This window comes from Lytechinus pictus, unplaced genomic scaffold (assembly GCF_037042905.1).
Source record: "Lytechinus pictus isolate F3 Inbred unplaced genomic scaffold, Lp3.0 scaffold_20, whole genome shotgun sequence".
NCBI lineage: Eukaryota > Metazoa > Echinodermata > Echinoidea > Temnopleuroida > Toxopneustidae > Lytechinus > Lytechinus pictus.
This window is the reverse complement of record NW_026974141.1, coordinates 2,532,633-2,550,268: the sequence shown is the minus strand read 5'-3', so window position 1 is coordinate 2,550,268 and position 17,636 is coordinate 2,532,633. Positions and strand designations below refer to the sequence as shown.

The window sequence follows — 17,636 nt, the reverse complement described above, 5'->3', positions numbered from 1 at the left end:
GGATGAATTACTTACGGAAGGAAACTACGCCATGGCTGGGATTTGAACCCACGACCGTCTGTTTCAAAGTCCGCAGACTTATCCACTGGGCCACAACGCTCCATTTGGGCCAAAGAGCTGATGGTAAGACTTACCTGCATTCTCTGGTCATTGTACAGCATCCTTCAGCACCGTAGACCATCACATAGCCCTTCCAACCATAGGACGCAGCAGCAAACTTGAAATAATAATGAAGCTCTTCAAACAGATCCATGTCCTCCTAAAGTATCAACAAGGTAGAAAGAAAAATGAATTCAAATATGCTTCTATCGATCAGCTGTCAAAAAGGGTAGGTATTCATGAAAGGGCCACCCATTTATAACAGCAACTTTCTCCAAAGACTATCCACATCCTCCTTCTCAGACAACGGGAACATTAACAGCCATCTCTTAAGACCACCCTTCAACTAGGACCATTTGCCAATAAGGAACGACTCATCTTGACAACTGGTCTATAAGGATCCATACCACACATCAATAAGAGACACCCTTCTACAAGGACCAGTGGCCAATAAGGAACCACCCATCTTGACAACCAGTCTACAAGGACCCATACCACCCATCAATAAGGGCTACCCTTCTACAAGGACCAGTGGCCAATAAGGAACCACCCATCTTGGCAACCGGTCTACAAGGACCCATACCACCCATCAATAAGGGCTACCCTTCTACAAGGACCATTGCCCAATAAGGAACCACCCATCTTGGCAACCGGTCTACAAGGACCCATACCACCCATCAATAAGGGCTATCCTTCTACAAGGACCATTGCCCAATAAGGAACCACCCATCTTGACAACCGGTCTACAAGGACCCATACCACCCATCAATAAGGGCTATCCTTCTATAAGGACCATTGCCCAATAAGGAACCACCCATCTTGGCAACCAGTCTACAACGACCCAAACCACCCATCAATAAGGGCTACCCTTTTACAAGGACTATAGCCCAATAAGGAACCACCAATCTTGACAACCAGTCTACAAGGACTCATACCGCCCATCAATAAGGGCTACCCTTCTACAAGGACCATAGCCCAATAAGGAACAACCCATCTTGACAACCGGTCTACAAGGACCCATACCACCCATCAATAAGGGCTACCCTTCTACAAGGACCATTGCCCAATAAGGAACCACCCATCTTGACAACCGGTCTACAAGGACCCATACCACCCATCAATAAGGGCCACCCTTCTACAAGGACCATTGCCCAATAAAGAACAACCCATCTTGACAACCGGTCTACAAGGACCCATACCACCCATCAATAAGGGCTACCCTTCTACAAGGAACATTGCCCAATAAGGAACCACCCATCTTGACAACCGGTCTACAAGGACCCATACCACCCATCAATAAGGGCCACCCTTCTACAAGGACCAGTGGCCAATAAGGAACCACCCATCTTGACAACCAGTCTACAAGGACCAATACCACCCATCAATAAGGGCTACCCTTCTACAAGGACCATTGCCCAATAAGGAACCACCCATCTTGACAACCGGTCTACAAGGACCCATACCACCCATCAATAAGGGCTACCCTTCTACAAGGACCATTGCCCAATAAGGAACCACCCATCTTGACAACCGGTCTTCAAGGACTCATGCCACCCATCAATAAGGGCAACCCTTCTACAAGGACCATTGCCCAATAAGGAATGACTCATCTTGACAACTGGTCTATAAGGATCCATACCACACATCAATAAGGGACATCCTTCTACAAGGACCAGTGGCCAATAAGGAACCACCCATCTTGACAACCAGTCTACAAGGACCCATACCACCCATCAATAAGGGCTACCCTTCTACAAGGACCAGTGGCCAATAAGGAATAACCCATCTTGACAACCAGTCTACAAGTACCCATACCACCCATCAATAAGGGCTACCCTTCTACAAGGACTATTGCCCAATAAGGAACCACCAATCTTGACAACCGGTCTACAAGGACCCATACCACCCATCAATAAGGGCTACCCTTCTACAAGGACCGTTGCCCAATAAGGAATAACCCATCTTGACAACCAGTCTACAGGGACCCATACCCACCATCAATAAGGGCTACCCTTCTACAAGGACCATTGCCCAATAAGGAACCACCCATCTTGACAACCGGTCTACAAGAACCCATACCACCCATCACCCTTCTACAAGGACCATTGCCCAATAAGGAACAACCCATCTTGACAACCGGTCTACAAGAACCCATACCACCCATCAATAAGGGCTACCCTTCTACAAGGACCATTGCCCAATAAGGAACCACCCGTCTTGGCAACCGGTCTACAACGACCCATACCACCCATCAATAAGGGCTACCCTTCTACAAGGACCATTTCCCAATAAGGAACCACCCATCTTGACAACCGGTCTACAAGGACCCATACCACCCATCAATAAGGGCCACCCTTCTACAAGGACCAGTGGCCAATAAGGAACCACCCATCTTGACAACCAGTCTACAAGGACCCATACCACCCATCAATAAGGGCTACCCTTCTACAAGGACCATTGCCCAATAAGGAACCACCCATCTTGACAACCAGTCTACAAGGACCCATACCACCCATCAATAAGGGCTACCCTTCTAAAAGGACCATTGCCCAATAAGGAACAACCCATCTTGGCAACCGGTCTACAAGGACCAATACCACCCATCAATAAGGGCTACCCTTCTACAAGGACCATTGCCCAATAAGGAACAACCCATCTTGACAACCAGTCTATAAGGACCCATACCACCCATCAATAAGGGCTACCCTTCTACAATGACCATTGGCCAATAAGGAACAACCCATCTTGACAACCAGTCTACAAGGACCCATACCACCCATCAATAAGGGCTACCCTTCTACAAGGACCATTGCCCAATAAGGAACCACCCATCTTGACAACCAGTCTATAAGGACCCATACCACCCATCAATAAGGGCTACCCTTCTACAAGGACCATTGCCCAATAAGGAATAACCCATCTTGACAACCGGTCTACAAGGACCCATACCACCCATCAATAAGGGCCACCCTTCAACTAGGACCATTTCCCAATAAGGAACAACCCATCTTGACAACCAGTCTACAAGGACCCATACCACCCATCAATAAGGGCCACCCTTCAACTAGGACCATTTGCCAATAAGGAATAACCCATCTTGACAACTGGTCTACAAGGACCCATACCACCCATCAATAAGGGCTACCCTTCTACAAGGACCATTTGCCAATAAGGATCCACCCATCTTGGCAACCAGTCTACAAGGACCCATACCACCCATCAATAAGGGCTACCCTTCTACAAGGACCATTTCCCAATACGGAACCACCCATCTTGGCAACCGGTCTACAAGGACCCATACCACCCATCAATAAGGGCTACCCTTCTACAAGGACCAGTGGCCAATAAGGAACCACCAATCTTGACAACCGGTCTACAAAGACCCATACCACCCATCAATAAGGGCTACCCTTCTACAAGGACCAGTGGCCAATAAGAAACCACCCATCTTGACAACCAGTCTATAAGGACCCATACCACCCATCAATAAGGGCTACCCTTCTACAAGGACCAGTGGCCAATAAGGAACCACCCATCTTGGCAACCAGTCTATAAGGACCCATACCCACCATCAATAAGGGCCATCCTTCTATAAGGATCATTTGCAATAAGGAGTTGCCCATGTACTAATGAGACAACCCTCCATCAGTAAGGACCAACCTTCCGGGAAGACTACCATTCTATAAAAACCATTTGCCAATAAGGAACCGTCCAATGACTAAGACAACCTGTCCATAAGGATCATTCCCACCCTTCTATTGGGACCATCCTAAAATGACCATCTGCCCATTTAATAGGACTACTAGTCCAGAAGTAAAAGTACCGCTCTACTATGAAAACCCCCTGTCAATGAGGGCAATCCACCATTCAGGACCTGTATGTCGAGTTTTACAAAATAAAGATTAATCAACAATTTCAAATTGGTAGTTTAATACAAACTTTATGAGGTAATCAAACTACACTAGGAAAATAAATGATTGTCATGAGTGGAGTCCTACATACCGTTCATTCCACTTATTATCAAATGCCTGTTGCAAGATACTACAAGAAGCAATATAGTAAAATTGTGGCATTTAATTGGCTGAGGGATAGATTTTTAGAATTTGCCATTGATCATAAGGTTTGTGAAAGAGAGACAAGGGATTAAACATACAGATTTATGGAAGTCCAGGAACTTGGTCTCAGGTGTTACAGCAACACCTGACAAGAACTTGAAGACACTGTTCTGAGGCGAGTTCTCTATGGCTCTTCTCCGTTGCTTCTGCTCTTCCCTGAGGAGCATAAGACCCGCCAGGACGTCGGTGGGAACGACGTCCAGGTCTCGAAAGAACTCGGAGAAGAGGATGGCAATGTCTGAAAAGGCACTCTGTTCAGGAAGAAGGGGAAAGAATTCGGTGTTTAAAGGCCAAGTCCACCCCAGAAAAATGTTGATTTGAATAAATAGAGAAAAATCAAACTAGCACAACACTGAAAATTTCATCAAAATCGGATGTAAAATAAGAAAGTTATGACATTTTAAAGTTTTGATTATTTTTCACAAAATAGTGATATGTACAACTGAGTGACATGCAAATGAGATAGTCGATGATGTCCTTCACTCACTATTTCTTTTGTTTTTTATTGTTTGAATTATACAATATTTCATTTTTTACGAATTTGACAATAAGGACCAACTTGACTGAACCATATAGTATTAAACAATGCTAATTCCTCATGTTCAGGGAGGAATTAATCGTTGTTTCACTTGGCAATGAGGAGAAAATTAGAATATTTCATATTTCATATAATAAAATACAAAAGAAATAGTGAGTGGATGACGTCATCAGTCTCCTCATTTGCATACAGACCAGGATGTGCATATAACTGTTTTGTGAAATTTAGCGAAACTTTAAAATGTCATAACTTTCTTATTTTACATCCGATTTTGATGAAATTTTCAGTGTAATGTTTGTTGGATTTTTCTCTTTTTATTCAAATCAAATTTTTGTTGGAGTGGACTTGTCCTTTAAATCTTACTGAGAGTTAAATCAGAAGGGATCAGGTATCTTAATGAACACCAAGACCCAATAATAAATAATAATACTACATATGATTTATATAGCCTCTTTTCCATTTTGATTAAATGCTCAAGTTTACAAGTGGTTTTGAATTTGTAGTCTTAAGCCGTAGTTTGTACAGAATTCATGTACTACTTATGCATAATTCAGCACATATCTTGAGAAAAGAACTAATAATGAATGCACTCTTTTATAACAGCAGGCTAAATTGATGCTTGTTACTATGGTGACAGCATTAATGAACTCACTGTTTTTATTTAATGGGAACATGGTTTATGTTACTTAATTCACATGAATAGTTCGCAATACTTTTGGTTGCTGTTAAAAAAAAGGTACATGTATATGTAAGCTTTCATTATTGGACGTTTCTCAATAAACATACTGAATTAAACATCATTAATGCATGAAATCTACATAAAATATGGTTTATGAATCAAAACCACCTTTGTAAATTTGGGGTCCATGTCTATAGTATCAAGATTGCCAAATACCCTTCCCATATTAGAATGCATTGAAGTAGAAGAGGATGATCTGAATTTCAAAATATAGGATCAGCGGGAGAACTACCAATCCCTCCTCAGGAATACATACATGTATGATGATTAGGAAAACCCCACTGTAACCCACTGAAGATCACTGTTAATGTTCTATTTACTCCATTTAATAGTGCACATACTATTTTGAATGGGAATTGGTTGAACTGGATGAGAAGATACTTAATAATGAAATGTACTATAATGATTTGTGGAATATGAATATGAATAAATAAATAAACAAATATATTGCATGTATCTGCAGGTAAATCTTCATTAAATCTGCATAAGTAGAATTTAATAAGGTCTTGTTCAGCTATATGACAAAGCTCTGCATTTCGTTTTGGAAGTATTCAGACATCGTGAGACAGATCACCACCTTTCACTTACATTTCGTTGACTTTGAACACAAATCTATTGTTCAGTTTTATTGCTGAGTTTTGCCACGTGTGAACAAGCAATAAAAGGGCACAGGGGGGGCCCGCTTTATAAAGACTTCATGGCAGCTACCATGGTAACGGGGCTCAGCAGTCCATCACAATCACATTTTCCATGGTAGTTACATAAATAACAATTACATCTCCTTGTGAAACCAGGGCCCCTGAATCCAATAAAACTGGATCAGCGGACAATCGGCAAGCCCTGGAGGCGAAGGTATCAATGACTTACATCTTGTGTTTCTCCCGAGGAGGTGCAGCAGAACCAGAATCTCAACCTCTTATCCCAGTTCTGTTCATACTTGGCACGAGTTCTCCTGGAAAGGGGAAAATGAAAAAAGTTCATTGACTGTTACCCGAGTGTGACACAAGTCCAGTTCACATTGGAGTAAATGATCTTGTTCATAAGGACTTGCTTTGAATAGATACTTGGAAATAAAAACCTTCTGTAATATGGGTCTGAGAGTTAATAATAATAACAATAATAGCTAGTTTTTATATAGCGCCTCTCCAAGAATGGCTCAAAGCGCTTTACAGCATATCATTACCCCAGTCATTGAATTCATATTCAATCCCACACGAAAGTGCACAATATCCACTCCCTGGGGAGCATTCCTTGCATTCATCAAAGCCTCATAATGGCGCTGGGATCCTACCCGGTACCCATTTAGCACCTGGGTCGAGAGTGGCAAAGTGTGTATAAACGCCTTGCAAAAGGACGCTAGACCGCAGTGGGATTCGAAGACACGACCCTCTGTTTACAAGGTGAGAGTCAGAATGACTACACCACGGCTCTTCCTCTTAGTTGAGAGTTGAGAGGAATTGTCTCGCTGAATATCTTGGCATTCATAATATTATGTTTTACAAGCAAAGTGATTTCTATTCTAGTAATAGGCTCATTATTATCATAGTTATGATAAAAAAATAAGTTCTAACAAATCAGAACTACATCTAACACTTTGCAGATATAACAATAGCCGAGTCATCGGATTCTGGCTTTACCAAAAAACAATGTACACACTTTCTCCATATCTTAAGGGGTATTCCAGTAAGAGTTTTCATGCTCAAATGCTACATATACTACATTTTCTTCTTACTGGGCACCCATTCCACACCTGGGTGGAGAGTGGCAAAGTGTGGATTGATGCCTTGCCAAGGGACACTAGGGACCAGTGGGATTCGAACACACCACCCTCTAATTACAAAGCAAGAGCTAGAACCATCACTAAACTGTTTTTCTTTCTTGTAATCAGTGAAAAAGATGGCACGTTGAATCTGAGAAAATGTCAGAAAAAAATCTTGGAATCGAACTAGTTATATACCACTTCTGCCCAACAAGAATTCCTACATTATGTGTTTTTATTTTCATCATGACCAAAGAAGCTGCCAGCCAAGCAGTACATGTAGATGACAGCTTCAAATTCCAAAACATGGTTCAAAGATTTTTTTCTGACTGATTTTCCAGATCGAACCTTGCGTGATTTATTTCACTGGATGCAAGCCAGGAATATCTTCACATTAAAAACAAGTTTGTCCACCACTTCAAGGTTGATTTTCATAAGCAGTTTTTGCTGGTACAACATGACAATAAGAATGTAAGAAATTTCAATGATTTGATCTTTAAGGTCGCAGTAGAAATGGAACCGACTCAACACCTAACACCTGGGAGCACACCCAGTCCATACCCCCCCCTCCCCCTTTTAAAGAGCCATCACAAATATTTAGGGGAATATATGTTGTGCATACACGCAGAACCTGTTTCGTTCATCAGGACCTTCCTGTTTTTTGTTGCTTGTCATTTTTTCCCTGACATATGAATCGCCATCAATTGGAGGTGAAGACCTTTTTTTGTGGCAGGGGGGGTTGGCTTGTTAATTTTTTTCTGTACAAAAATGCCCCCCCCCCCTTGGAAAATCGTGGATCCATCCCTGCAACACCTCATGTACACTCTAAAAACATAAAAGGCGAAAAGGGATAATGAAGGGTGGAACAGGGCCAATAAGTGACAGTGTTTTTCACCCTTATTAGGCCGTGTTTATGCTTCCACTTTTCAGGCCAGAATCAGCATTTCCATACGTGATTAGTCCAAAACACGGTTGCGTCCATGCTTACTTTCATTTAAACGACGTTTCAAAACGCCGATCGGCAGCTCACAAAAAGGTGCGTTTGTAAGCGTAGTTTTGCCAGAATCAGGCTTTCTGGGGAAGTATAAACAGAACCACGATCGTAAACGTGTTTAAATGACGTCATTTATTGGTACATGCTTCCGGTGAGATGAAAACCCGCGGGCAAATACAGTCGCATTGCTCCATGGTCCCATGTTACCTCCACGGAATTATCACTCCCAGAACCACGTTTACGATCGGCATTTTGAAACAACGTTTGAAAACGCTGATTCTGTCCTCGCAATGGAAGCATAAACACACCCTTAAAAAAAACACTGTCACTCCTCTGCCATTTTAAAGGGTGATTCACCCCTTCCATCCTTTCATTTTTAAGAGGGTACCAGCATGTCTGGGTTAAATATCCAAGGACGACTCGACATACATCATCCAGCATGTTATTTACATAACTGCAAGGTGTTCGGCGATCTAATAACAGGCCTTTCCTCTCAAAGCTGAGAAGTTGCAGGCATTCTTGTTGTCAGCTGTAGGCTATGTACAGCTACAGTGGTGCTAAAAACTTAGTGAGTCCCATTAGAAATTAAAAATTGAAATCAAATCAAATTCTGCCATCTTTTAGATATTTAATTGTGAAGTCAGGTGATAAAATATTCCATTCAATACAGTTTGTTTCTCTGGGCTCGTCAGACATTGTAGTAGTGTTGTCTCCATTCAACACTCAGCAAGAAGCCGTTCATTTTCTGGTGGGGTTCACCAAGGAGTTACCTTAGGTTCACTAACTTTTTTAGCACCACTGTATAAGCCGTATGGACAAATTTTCCTGGTGCAAAGATATGCAAACATATTAGAAAACAAGCAGGTGAAGAATTAAATGAGAAACAAGAACATATATTCCCACTTTCAAAACATGAATTGAGGAATCGGGGAGGTGGTTCACAAAGATATTAGTGTAACTAAAACTGCACTTAAATTACAAGTTGTGTATGGTAAATAACGCACCACCAAATTGGTCAGATCAAGCGCATGAGAGATGCACTCTACCGCATATCAATCTATGTGATTCCAAAACATATATCGTGTGAACATTGGCACAGTAACAGGACTCTGTGAAATATCCCGTATCACCTCTTTAGGAGAATCTAATGGATAAGATTCAATCAGAATAGGGCTGTCTGCACCAGCCCGAGTTTTCAAATTAGCGCGCTATTTCTGATCTGGCATATTATCCCAATCTGAACAATCTCGAAATTATTTGTAATGGAGACGCAATTATCGCGCTAGTTCGTGGGATTAATCTCGAGATTGCAATCCCAAGTCAACTTGGGATTATTTGCAAAATAGCGCGCTATTTTACTAATTATCCCGCTAATTCGCAGGTAAGTGCAGACGCTCTCGGGATTATTTATTCATGGCGTCAGACCATAATGCATCGATGCCTCACTCGAGCAGGAATCGCTCTTCTTGCGATGGTAGAGACAGGGTTTCTTGAATCTCGAGATTAATCGCAAAGAGGGTCGATCGGGCTAAAATCCTGAAATTGAGCAAACTCGGTCTGGTGCAGCACCGCCTTATGTAATGCATGATATCTTTTGGATGGCAAATTACAAAACCACAGAAAAAAACAGTTGCGGCTTTCAGCGATAGTCCCAAGAAATAAACTGACTCCTACACACAATCACTCTTTTTACCGGTAACTTTACAGCTAGCCAGGGGCCCGTTTGGTGACCCTTTCTTGTGCTATATGATATATCCCTACGTAGCTAACTTATGCATTAGAACATGCTCCAGTCGTTCGTAAAGTTGTGCGTAACTTTACGAATAGCTTTATGAAACACCACCCAGGGAAAGTAAAGAGCATATAAAACTATTTTTAAACACAAGGGCTAAGGTATTTTTGGTGTGTGAGTGAATTAAATTTTGTGTGAGCAAAATGGGCAATATTTTAATCTTATAGCCTTGCAATAAAGAATCAGAGTATAAACTATAGTATGGTATAATTTTTTTCCTATGTGAAAGATCCCATTCATATTTCAGTTCTTTTTATAGACCAAGTGATCTTTTGAAGTGCTTTGTCAGTATTGACTGTTATAAGTTACTGAAATCCTTGCATCTGATTGGCTGAGAGCTAGGTAGGTTCATGAAAAGCTACCCTACCCGAAATCCAATACATGTATGCAAGAATAGTTCATTCACCGTAGAAAGCTAGATGCACATGAAATCTATCCCATCTGTTTTCCACCCACTTAACCACGCTCCCGCCCCATTATCTGTTCACATAGCAATCTATTAACATGGTGTTGAGGTATCACTGATATGGAGAAACTGGGTTGCTTTGATTGAATGGACCACGTTAAGGTGTGACAAAGTAGTTTACTACGGCGATTTCTCTAGTTCGACTGCCATTGCACATGACCAGGACCCATAAAGCTTAGCGATTGATTGTAATACATATGATTATTTGCCTTTGTTTAAAACAAACATGATTTCTTGAAATCTTGGAATCAAGATTCATCATCGAATGATAAAAGAACTGGCCATGCATACCTTTATGTTCTTATGCTAAATCAGCCCCTTTAGGGTCTACAGAGATTTAGGATGATTTGGGGGCATATGGGACATTAGTGCTGTTATCGATAACCTCTTTATCGCTAGTCCTGTCGATAATCGCATGTTTTTGCCACTTAGCGATATTGATAACCTTTCTCTTGTTGTCGATAATATCAAAGATACTACAAGGGGAAGATCGGACAGTACATAGACCGCGTAATGAAACGCTCGGAAAGAGCGCCCCACAGCGTTGAGTAATTAACCACCTTTTTTTACCTTTGCGTATCGCGAGATGGTTGTGTACAAAACATATGAGGGAAATGGTGAAGGGGTGAAGGAATAGACGATTTTTACATTTTAGAATTTTTTTCATTCAATTTTTTTTCTTAGATCAAAGATGAATATATTTCAGAGGTTTCTGGGTAATAAAAAGGTGGAATTATTCCTATGCGCCACCCTTGAGCCCTCTCCAAAATCCCCTCTCTCATTTCCCCCATATGTTTTATACACAGTTGCGTGCCGATATGCGAAGGTTTACTTTCTCAACGCTGTTGGGCGCCCTTCCCCATGAGCATTTATCGAGCATTTGGGAGCGTTTCAAAAAATCGCTGAGGTGTCCGATCTTCCCCTTGTAGTATCTTTGATAATACCCGCTATTATGTAGGGACATGACAGTGATTTTCCGTGATCGCGGAAAACGCGTTGTTGGTACAGTGGCAGATACAAATTTTGACCAGCGCAAGTATTGTGACATCGCTATAATGCATAAAACATGCATATTGATTATGTTCTTTTGTTGATAGTTATCGATATCGGTAAGATATTTTTAGCGAAATGTGGACAGAGATTTTTCTTACCGATAACATCACTATGGGACATATGCCTCCAACTTTGCCAGGATAACAAAGGGGGCTTCACTCACACTAAGCTTTCATTACCACAGTTTACTTAAGAATCATGAGATGAAATTGAAGGGTTCACATAACTACAAAACTTGATTAATGAATTACAATATAAAAAATATGAGTTTCAGGCAATGCATTATCCATTGTACATGTAAACCCCCCTCCCCCAACAGTTGTGTCAGAACATTCTGATCTGACAAAGAATTGAGCTATGTTAACAATGGTTTGAATTTCAAATCCTGGAAAAATCTTGTCTTTGATCATAACGCTCACGCAACGGTGTCCCCACTAATGAAGTCTCCAATTATCCCTTCTATTCCTAGAATAGCTCTCTCTCTCACTGACTAACTGGTTATACCAGAACTCCTATTTTCCCAGGACAGTGACTACGTGGAATGCGCTTCCCAAAACCATCCTTGATGCCCCTTCATTGGCGGCCTTCAGGGGGGCGCTTCCAACACATCTAAGCCAAGGAACTAGATTTTTACTGGCACAAACAGCACAATGTTTTAAAAGCACCAACAAGTATGCACTGCAGATGAGGACCCAAGACATTTCCTTAGCACTACATCCTGACTTATGGATCCTGCTGAGTATCGTCGTAGAAGTAGAAGTTGCAATATTTGTTGAACTGCTTTGTAGACATACTGGTTCACTCTTGGACTTCATTAGTTCTTCCTCATGACATTTCATTACAAGTACTTAACTTTGATAAAAGATCCCTTGCTTCTAATCTGTTATTACGAAAGCTTTCAGACGTGTCTTAAGAGCATTATTGCAGTAACATTATATTTCTTTGATCAGAAAGATTCCACATGGCTGTCCCTCACTAACAAAATGCCTTCTCCAAAATGCCTCTTCAATCTACTGTTAGACCCTGTTCTCACTACCTTCCTAAAACTAGATTAGTGGAAACTAGTTTAGTGGAAACTGGTTTAACATGTAATGAGAATGGTCAAAGCGGTAATGGAAGCTATATTCCAAACCGGTTCGGAAAACCACATCCCGATGTAGTTTTCAAGATCGCTTTGCCTCATTAACTGGTTTTAGCGGAAGTGAGGTCATAACCATTCTTTAGGAAGCAATCTTCGCACATTTTCAGCGTGCTACTCCACACACTGTGTGAACAATTTCAAATTTAAATTTCAAATGCTGTGATTTCAAAATTCACCTGAAACCAGTCACCCCACTGAGAATGTTCCCATAGCAACAAGACCACTTACTGTAAAGTGGTTTTGAAAACTACTTTCTGGTGATCAGGTGAGAATGCTAGCAAAGCAATCTTCCGAACTGGTTTCCTGAACCGGTTTCCAGGAAACTTGTTTTAGAAAGTATAGTGAGAATGGGATCTCTCTCACTGGCTAACTGGTCTCTGTGATATATGTTGACCTGATTTTGTACATCTATTGGTTTGATCTTGACCTTTATTTACTCCTTCCCATGACATATCATTACAAGTACTTAACACAGATACAAATCTGTAGCTTCTAATCAATTATTAGGAAAGCTTTCAGACGAGTACTCAGTGCTATAACAGCACTATATAGATTAGAAAATACATGTAAATCACTTAATAAGTTCATGTGATTGGTGTGATCTGTGTTGAAAAAGAATGTCCCTTCAATCTTCTCTTTGATTACAGTTCCGGCACCACTGTCCTTCACTGGTGAAATCTTCCAAATGCACTTTAGTTGGTTTCAAACCGCCTCGATCGCAAGCTAAAAACATCAGTTGATTATTTCCGTATTAACACCGCCCTGAAACATATCCTTCGGGATAGGTTCCTGAAGTTACGCGCATGCGCAGTATGGTCTGATAAGCAAGCAAGGTGCGAGATCCAAAATTGCTAGCTCAGCAGCCACCCACGGCACCCGCGACCAACTGCCAAAATACCCGCGACCTTGGGAAAACCCCTGTGAAAATTCTCGTAATATTGACAAGTACCTAAGTTAGTGGGTACCAGAATTTTCTTTTGGGGAGATTACACATAATTTGCTTTCACCCTGCCAAAATATCTGGAAATGACAAACTTCAAGGTGGTCTGAAACCACCTTTTCATACCAGAATATATATCCTCTCTCTTGCTGGCTATTTGGCCTTTGCAATATTTGTTGTACTGATTTTGTAGATTTATCGGTTTGATCCTGGACTTCATTAGTCCTTTACTGGCATGACATCTCATTATAGATACTTAATTCAGATATAAGTTGATGGCTTCTCAACCATTATTAAGATAAATTTCAGACAAGTATTTAGAGTTATTGTAATGACACTAGATGACCGTCCATCAGTTTTGTCTTTTATTATATAATTTCTTCTTTGTTACATTATGCCTTGAGTACTCAGTAGAGTGGATTTGTGCGTCATTAATGATATATTGTATCAATTTATATGAATAGTTACTGTTAGAATTATGATTATTTAGGATAATTATTCATTGACCAGGAGTGAAGACATGAGGAAGTATGAAAGAACTGATGAAGCTTGCTTGCAGCCTCACACCAGGCATAACAAAACCGGTAAGTTTCATAATTGTGAAAAAATATTTTTCTCGTAATAATAATGTCCATTTATATAACACAGTTACTATGTGAATATACGCAACTGCACTTTGATTCTTGGTATCATATTATCACCCCGGCTGTAGCTGAGCCACCATTTTAATTGGCGCGAAAGCATTCAAGGAATAAATCCTACCGGGTACCCATTCACCTCACCTGGGTCGAGTGCAGCACAATGTGGATAAATTTATTGCCGAAGGAAATTACGCCATGGCTGGGATTCGAACCCACGACCCTCTGTTTCAAAGTCCGGAGACTAATCCACTGGGCCACAACGCTCATCACATATAATGATAATATTCATGAAGCGCAAAGATGCTCAGGTTGCTTCAAGGTCAAGTCCACCCCAGAAAATAGTTTATTTGAATAAATAGAGAAAAATCACACAAGAATAACGCTGAAAACTTCATCAAAATCGGATGTAAAATAAGAAAGTTATGAAATTTTAAAGTTTCGCTTATTTTTCAGAAAACAGTTATATGCACAATTCAGTGATATGCAAATGAGAGAGTCGATGATGTCACTCACTCACTATTTCTTTTGTTTTTTATTGTTTGAATTATACAATATTTCAATTTTTACGAATTTGACAAATAGGACCCTCTTCTTTGAACCAAAAAATGTTAAAATAATGGGATCTTACATATTCAGGGAGAAATGATTTTTTTTTTCATATGGCAATGAGGAGAAAATTAAAATATTTCATATTTCACATAATAAAATACAAAAGAAATAGTGGGTGAGTGATGTCATCAGTCCCCTCATTTGCATACTGACCAGGATGTGCATATAACTGTTTTGTGAAATTAAGCAAAACTTTAAAATGCCATTACTTTCTTATCTTAGATCGGATTTTGATGAAATTTTCAGCGTTATGCTTGTCTGATTTTTCTCTTTCTATTCACAGCAGCTTTTTGTTGGGGTGGACTTGTCTTTTCAGAAAAGAAATATGATAATAAATAAGAAGTAATATATGATGAAATATCAAGTTAGAGTAAGTTTGGAATTGAAGAAAGTGCATTATTAGGAGGCTTTTTAAATTTAAGAACATTAGCCATTTGACTGCTGATTTGTAACTTAAGGTGTGTTCAAAGCAACATGAATCACGATTGAAAACTCAATTACAAAACACAGAACACAAACACGATCAGCAGTGCACTGTTCAGTGTAGAAAATATCAAGCTAAATAATTTGTCGATCGTCTTTAAATGTCCGGCTTTCGTTAGTGCGCAGTTTGACCCATCACAAGAAAGGTCAATTCTGGCACCTGCTTGTGTAGGCTCCCACTACGAGAGGAAATTTAAAGACGTTTCAAAACTCAATTGTGTTCAATGTTGCATTCGCGATGCTGGAGGTCGTAAAATCTGAGCTGATTGCATTTACAAATGCATCTTTTCTGACGTTTAAATTTTCCTCAGAATCAAGATTTGAAAGATGTTACTTTTACGCCCTGGAATGGAGGACATTGAACACTCCCTTTGTTTCTCATTTTATCTGCGTTCTGTAATCAAATTTTCAATCATGATTCATGTTGCCATTTAAATTTGGAAACCCACATCAAACACACCATTATTCTTTAGGGGAGGGGCTGCAACTTGCGTATTTGATTTCTCTAAAGTATGTAAAGTAACTGAACGGTTCCCACCCTCATGCAACGATCACCACAGTGCTCACATTACACGTGTGAACAACCCCTCTGAAATGGAACAAAACACTTTCAATGTCAATACAAATTTCTCTCAATGCCAATATTAATTCTAAAGACAAATAATGACCGCACTTAGCCTAAATGGAATAAATCATTGTAAGTGGCCTGCATGTGGAAGTGGATGTCAATTACGCCTGATAATACAGGATCTTTACCAAGAATGCAATTAATTCCAAATGCCATGATGAGCATCTAAATTCCAGAAGGGGATACCACTTTCTTAATTAGATGTGTTCGTGTTACACAGGAATGACCAGAAGTCACCATGCAGATAACCCTTAAGAATGTCCAAATTTTCATACTTCGTTTGTACTAGTGGTTGAACATTTAGAAATTTCAAAGCAAAAAATTATATCATGAGGGGTCTAAGAAAAAATTTGCAAGAAAATGTGAGAGGAATAGCAGCTGATCTTGTTCATGGTAATTTAAATGGTCATTAAGAAAATACAAGACTGTACACATTCTGTTAAATTATGTTAATCATCCTTTAGCTTTACAACTGGTTCTAAAATTTAAAGTTAAAATATGACAGTCTTGTGTGAACCAAGCGCTTAGATTAGGACTTCAATGGCAAATTAAACCTGTATCACTTCTAAACTTGAAATTTGACACTCTTGTGTGAGCTAAATTACTAGATTACAATATCAATGTTTGATAGTGCATGATCTTTAAACTTTAAATATGGTAGTCTCGTGTGAACCAAGCTATTATATTACCATATCAATCATGACTTCACCCTGTATCAATATTAAACTTAAAATATGACAATCTCGTGTAAACCAAGCTACTAGATTAGGACATCAACGGTCAATTAAACCTGCATGTTGCCTATCATCATGGGCGGCTGATCATGCAAATAAAATGGCCTTAGCTCAATGAATATTGACATTGATGATTGGATAAACAGGACCGAATCCGTCATCCATGGGTGAAGATGTCCTGTGATAATTAAGGGAGAGTGGTAGGATGTGATTACTAGGTGCTTTCAGACCGCCTCGAAGTTCGTCAGTTCCAGGTATTTTCTGATCCGGAAATTTACCCTGATCAGAAAGTACCAGGTAATATTGGCGATGTGAAAGCAAATTACACGTAATCTCCCCGAAATAAAATACCCACTAAATAGTAGGTTCTTGTCAAAATTACGAGAACTTTCGCAGGGATTTTTCCAAGATCGTAGGTATTTTGGCAATGTGAAAGCAATTTACAGTCCTGAACTTTTAGCCCAGTGTGTAGTTGGGCGCGGGCGCCGTGGGTAGCTGCTGAGCTAGTGATTTTGAATCTCACGCCTTGCTTGCTTATCAGACCATACTGCGCATGATCTTCACTTCTGGAACTTATCCCGAAGAATATGTTTCAGGGCGGTGTGAATGCAGGAATAATTAATGGGTATTTTTTAGCCTAAAAAAGTTCTCGTAATTTAACGGGGATTCTTATGATCGAGGCGGTTTGAAACCACCTGATGATACAAAGCAGGGCCAGTATTGGATTCAACACTTTATAGCATTTGAATTCTGCAAGCCAAAATGTAAGCCAAAATTCTTATGCAGAACCCATGGTGATGTCATATTGTTGTTGTTAATAATGCGCAATTATCGTATTGCACCAAAAACACTATAATTACGCGGGGCGTCATGGTCTCGTGGTTAAGACTATCGTCTTTCAATCA

At 40.2% G+C, this 17,636-nt stretch overlaps 1 protein-coding gene across 1 annotated transcript in view; it reads right to left on the bottom strand.

The window, feature by feature from the left end:
• Nucleotides 1-7,234, bottom strand: part of LOC135157923 (diacylglycerol lipase-alpha-like) — a 32,873-nt gene extending 25,639 nt beyond the window's left edge. Inside the window, exons 1-4 of the mRNA XM_064115121.1 lie at nt 7,224-7,234; nt 6,359-6,443; nt 4,253-4,465; nt 135-259 (exon numbers count right to left, since the gene is read on the bottom strand). Of these exons, the coding sequence (XP_063971191.1) occupies nt 135-259; nt 4,253-4,465; nt 6,359-6,443; nt 7,224-7,234 (434 nt within the window). The remainder of the gene's footprint in view (nt 1-134; nt 260-4,252; nt 4,466-6,358; nt 6,444-7,223) is intronic.
• Between the last annotated feature and the right edge of the window lie 10,402 nt (nt 7,235-17,636).